Source organism: Dipodomys ordii, unplaced genomic scaffold, assembly GCF_000151885.1.
Source record: "Dipodomys ordii isolate 6190 unplaced genomic scaffold, Dord_2.0 Scaffold11, whole genome shotgun sequence".
In the NCBI taxonomy this organism is placed as follows: Eukaryota; Metazoa; Chordata; class Mammalia; order Rodentia; family Heteromyidae; genus Dipodomys; species Dipodomys ordii.
Genome location: NW_012267227.1, coordinates 10,435,152 through 10,440,438, shown reverse-complemented (window position 1 = coordinate 10,440,438; position 5,287 = coordinate 10,435,152). Strand labels below are relative to the sequence as shown.

Here is a 5,287-nt window from a genome sequence, read left to right as displayed (position 1 = left end):
AAAAAAAAACAGAAAGAAAAGAAAAGAAAGAGAGAAAGGAGAAAGAAAGAAAGAAAGAGAGAGAGAAAGAAAGAAAAGAAAGCAAGCCAGCAGTGGAGGTGTGGCTCAAGCAGTAGAGTACCAGCCTTGAATGAAAAAGCAGTGAGAGTGCAAGGTCCTGAGTTCAAGCGCAGGACTGGCACACACACAAATACAAACACACAGATGGGGTTTGGGTTAGGATTAAGATGTTCTCAAAAACAAATTCCTGCCTTCTTCCTTGGGACTGTAATCTGAAGGATGACTACAAATGATGATAATCCCAAATGACCATAAGCTTGTCCTCATTTCTATGCTCACTCCTGTCATTTTTTTACTTTGTAGTGAGACTAAAGCAGCAGATCAAGAGAGACCACACTAAAATGTCCATTCTTGGGGCTCCTGTGTAAACCTACCTGCTCATCCACCTTACGCTGCAGCTGCATGATCTTGTTCTCCATGCCGATGTGGAGCTTCTTGTAGCGCTCCACGGAGCGAGCCTCAATTTTGAGTTTCTTTAACTCACGCTTGGCCATCATCCGCCGGAAGCAGCACTGAAGGTAGATGATAGCTTCCAAAGTCCTCCTGTAGTGTGTGCGGGCCAGCCAGCCCCGGACCCACTTCTGAATGATGACTGCTTTGTGCTCACGGAGAATCTGCAGAAAGGACAAACAAGGTAAGAGCCTGGACCAGACTACCAACCCATGTTTATTAAGCCAAGGAGCCAGATATAACATAAAAAAGCTGGGCATCGTCATTTGTGACTGTAATCGCAACACTCTTAGAAGAATCATGAGTTTGAGACTAGCCTGAGCTACATACTAAGTTCCAAGTCAGTCTCTCAAACCTATAATTGTTCATTTCATTTGGAAAACAAAAAAAACAAAAAACAAAACAGGTACTTGGAAATGTAACCATGCTAAGAATCTTGAGATGGGGAAATCATTCTGAATTCTCAAGGTAGGACCTAAATAGTATCAGAATTTACATAAGAAGCAAACATGAAAAGTCAGATATGCTGAGAAGATGATGTGGAGACGGAGCAGAGGTGGGATGTGGCCACAAGCCCAGGGAATGCTGGCATCCTCAGCTGGAAGAGGCAAGGACTGGACTCTGTACTGCAGCTTTAGTGGAAAGTGTGGCATCTACTGCTGGACCAGAGATAATGATTTTTGAACTTGTGGCCTCCAGAAAAGTGAGATAAACAATTACTGTTGCTTAAAACAACCAAGTCTGCATGGTTTTTTTTTTTTTTTAACACATTCACGTTTCTTCTTTTTTCAAATTATCCGGACAAGAAGAGAAAGGAGAGAGAAATCTTCCTTGGATATGTCTGAGTAAATGCATGTAATTACTTAACGCTTTAAAATACATTTCAATGGTTGGCCATCTCCCTCTGGTTCTTATGTCCATAGCAGCCCCCTTGGTCTGTGTATGGATGCAGAATTTGATTGTTAGTAAAATGAAGAAATGGGGTTGAAAATAACATCTCACCCTGCACAGCTAAAGACATAGCTACCAAACTAGAAAGACAACCAACTAATTGGGAAAAAAAAAATGTTTACCAGCAGGGCCTAATATCCATTATATACAGGGAACTCAAGAAACCAATCCCTCCCAAATCTAACAAACCAATCATTAAATGGGCAAGGAAGCTAAAGAGAGACTTCTCAGAAGAAGAGATAAAAATGGCAAAGAAACATAAGGAAATGTTCATCATCCCTGGCTGTAAAGGAAATGGAAATAAAAACAACCCTGAGATACCACCTTACCCCAGTCAGAATGGCCTACATCCTAAATTAAGCCAATGACAAATGCTGGCTGAGATGCAGAGAAAGAGGAACCCTATTGCATTATTGGTGGGAATGTATACTAAAAAACCACTTTGGAAAGCAGTCTGGAGGTACCTCAGAAAGCTAAATATAGGGGCTGGGAAGGTGGCTCAGTGGTAGAGCGCTTGCCTTGCATGCTCGAGGCCCTGGGTTCGATTCCTCAGCACCACATAAGCAAAAAGAAAAAAGCCGGAAGTGGCGCTGTGGCTCAAGTGGTAGAGCACTAGCCTTGAGCTGAAGAGCTGAGGGACAGTGCCCAGGCCCAGAGTTCAGGCCCCACGACCGGACCAAAAAAAAAAAAAAAAGAAAGAAAGCTAAATATAGACCTTCCCTATGACCCAACCATACTACTCCTAGGCATCTATCCTGAGCAACAGGAACCAGGATACAAGGATACATGCACCTCCATGTTCATTGTAGCACTGTTCACAATAGCCAAGATATGGAAAAAACCTAGATGCCTCACTACAGATGAATGGATCCAAAAATTGTGGTACCTATATACAATGGAATATCATGCAGCCATTAGAAAGGACAAAATAATGGCATTTGCAGGGAAATGGATAGAACTAGAACAAATCATTTTGAGCAAGGAAAGCCAAGATCAGAGAGGCAAATGGCACATGGTCTCCCTGATATGTGGATGTTAAATCCAAAATGCAAAGAGATATGACAAAGTAAATAGAACTCGAGAGACAAAGGACCGCCACTCATTTTGTCGTATCATTACTAAATGACTCCATGTTCTCGACCACATATATGGTATATATATGTGCACATCTGAGGGAAGCTAGGAGGAAGACACAGAATCAGAAGGAAACAGGGGAAAATATACAACAGAGGGACCCATCAGCTGCACTGGATATTGATAAAAACGAACTAAGCAACTCAAGGGCAAGGAGGGAATGAGAGGGAAAGAGGAACAGCATTCACGAAGCAAAAGGAAAGAAATGTACATATGACCTGATGTAGAAGAAATAGTTGGATTGTCAAAGCTCATAGAATTCACAAATATTATACACCATAATAATGACAATTTGCCTTGTGAAGGTTAAAATGTGTTTGTGACTTTAACTAAGTATCATGATCTCACAACACTGTGAAATTTATGTAATCACTTAATCTCAATAAAAAAATTATAAATAAAAAGAAAATAACATCTCACCTTGTGATAGCGGTTCCTGGCCAAGTAGCCTCGCAAATATGACTGAAGGACAATAGTGGCAGCACGTCTAATCTTGTACTTCTTGCGGACCACGTACATGCGCCAGTTCTTCTGAATGATGGTGGCTGCCTTGGTTCTGCGCAGAAACTTAGCATAGCTGGTTGAAGAAAGGAGCAGTGCATTGTCAGTAATCAGAAAAAAGCAACACTTGGTGTCAATGTCTTATGCATAATGAGCAGTTGCCTTAATGTAACAATGGGCACCAAAAAGCAACATTCATATTTACTTATATCTATAGTTTCTCGATGTATTTTTGCTTTCATGATCTCATCTGAAGCTCGGCTAATTCTGGAAAGTAGGAGGTCCCTTGTTGCTGGAGAGAGGGAAGTTAACAAGAGATCATGCTTTCTAGGAGTAAGCTCTTCAGTCTGCCCTATGTCATTCTATTCTCTGCATAGCAGACTGATGAATGCATTAATCCCATATATGCAGATTAGGAGCTAGCTTAGATCTAGCCACGGTTAATTCCCATCTTCTTCCTGAGTATTTGAGTAAATGGTCTTTGTCTATAATTCATGTCTATTTTGCACATCTAAATTAACATTGTCTTAACATACAAGCACACTCAAGTATATCTAATTCTTTTTAAGACTTTAAAATGTTAATTGCTCCCTAAATGGAGTCATTATTAACTAGTTCCTATGCATGACCATTCTAATTAACATATGACTTCTTTTTTTCTTGGTGCTGCTACTAGGTTTGAATTCAGGGCCCCATCCTCTCATTTGGCTTTTTTGCTCAAAACTGGTATGCTCTACCACTTGAGCCACAGCTTTTTTTCCAGCATTTTTCTGGCTAATTGGAGAGATGAGGCTCATAGACTTTCCTGCCTGGGCTGGCTTTGAACCAAGACCCTCAGATCTCAGATTCCTAAGTAGATAGGATTACAGACTTGCTCCACAGCATGACTTAACACATGACTTCATCCAGCTCCACAGGCAAGTATGAAACAAAGGTCTGAAGGCCCGAGTTGGCTGAACTTTATACCTACCATCGAGCCTGATAACCCCGCACATATCTCTGCACAGTAATGGCAGCCCTCTGCATCCGCAGGTACTTCTTCCTTAGCAGCCACCCTCGGATGGTTTTCTGGATCCGGATACAGGCAGCCCTCAGTTTGTCTGCCCTGAGCTTTTCTAGATAGGCCACTTGACCAGCCCGGAAAAAGATCTTTGTCTTACCAAACTGGTATTTGTCCTTGTCCTATATTAGAAAGAAAAAAAATTGTATTTTCTTCAGAAATAAAGACTCCATAAATGAAATAAAAAAGAGAAACAATCTATCTAAAAGCAGAAAGCAGTAAAGGGGTGAATCTATTAACCTAAAACTTGGGCTACACACAACAAATTAAGGGAGCCAGATTTCTGACCCTCCGCCAGTGGGGCAAATAGAATTCTAGAGAAACTGTAGTTTGAGTTACTTTTCACGATTATTCTCCCTGGAATTATTTTCTGAGGGCCAAAACTTGATTATGGGTTATAGGCTGCTATTATTTGCTTGTTTGTATTTTAATATTTCAAGGAAATGGAGATGTGGACATGCCCTCTGACTGACCCAGGCTTTAAGCATTACATCAGGCTGCATATCCTAATAAGGGGCTGAAGGGGAAAAACACCAATTTGAATAATAAGGCAGAAAGAAACACACATGAAATCAAAGTTCAAAAACAAAACAATAAAAATCATTGGGTATTCATATTCAAGTTAAGTTCCTAACAGTTATCTCTGGCCTTGAATGGTTCTTAAAAAATAAACAACTTCATGCACGTGTTTAAAAATCCAAATTCAAACACATTCCCCCTCCAAAGTAGAATTATTTAAATATTTATTGACTTCTGCATCTAAGCAGAGCCAAACAGTCCACCTGCATGCTATGATTCACCTTACCTATGTGATCCAAATTCTAAGCCAAAACAGAGGGTTCTACCGTTTGAGCCACACCTCTAGCTCTAGCTTTTTGCTGGTTAAATGGAGATGTGTCCTGAAGAGTTTTCTGCGCTGGGTTGACTGCAAACTGGGATAGTCAGATCTGTCTCTTTGAGTAGCTAGGATTACATGCTTGAGTTACTGCTGCCTGGTTTCCATTAGCTTTAAGGCATTTTACTGGGCTGAGAATGTGGCTCAGTGGTAGAGTGCTTGCCTTGCATGCATGAGGCCCTGGGTTCGATTCCTCAGCACCACATAAGCAAAAAGAAAAAAGCCGGAAGTGGTGC

The 5,287-nt window shown here is 41.0% G+C and overlaps 1 protein-coding gene across 1 annotated transcript in view; it reads right to left on the bottom strand.

Annotated features, from left to right (window-relative positions):
• The window catches only part of Myo5a (myosin VA (heavy chain 12, myoxin)), an 84,174-nt gene that overhangs the window by 51,707 nt on the left and 27,180 nt on the right, over nucleotides 1-5,287 (bottom strand). Inside the window, 3 exon segments of the mRNA XM_013009954.1 lie at nucleotides 435-674; nucleotides 3,016-3,172; nucleotides 4,067-4,281. Of these exon segments, the coding sequence (XP_012865408.1) occupies nucleotides 435-674; nucleotides 3,016-3,172; nucleotides 4,067-4,281 (612 nt within the window).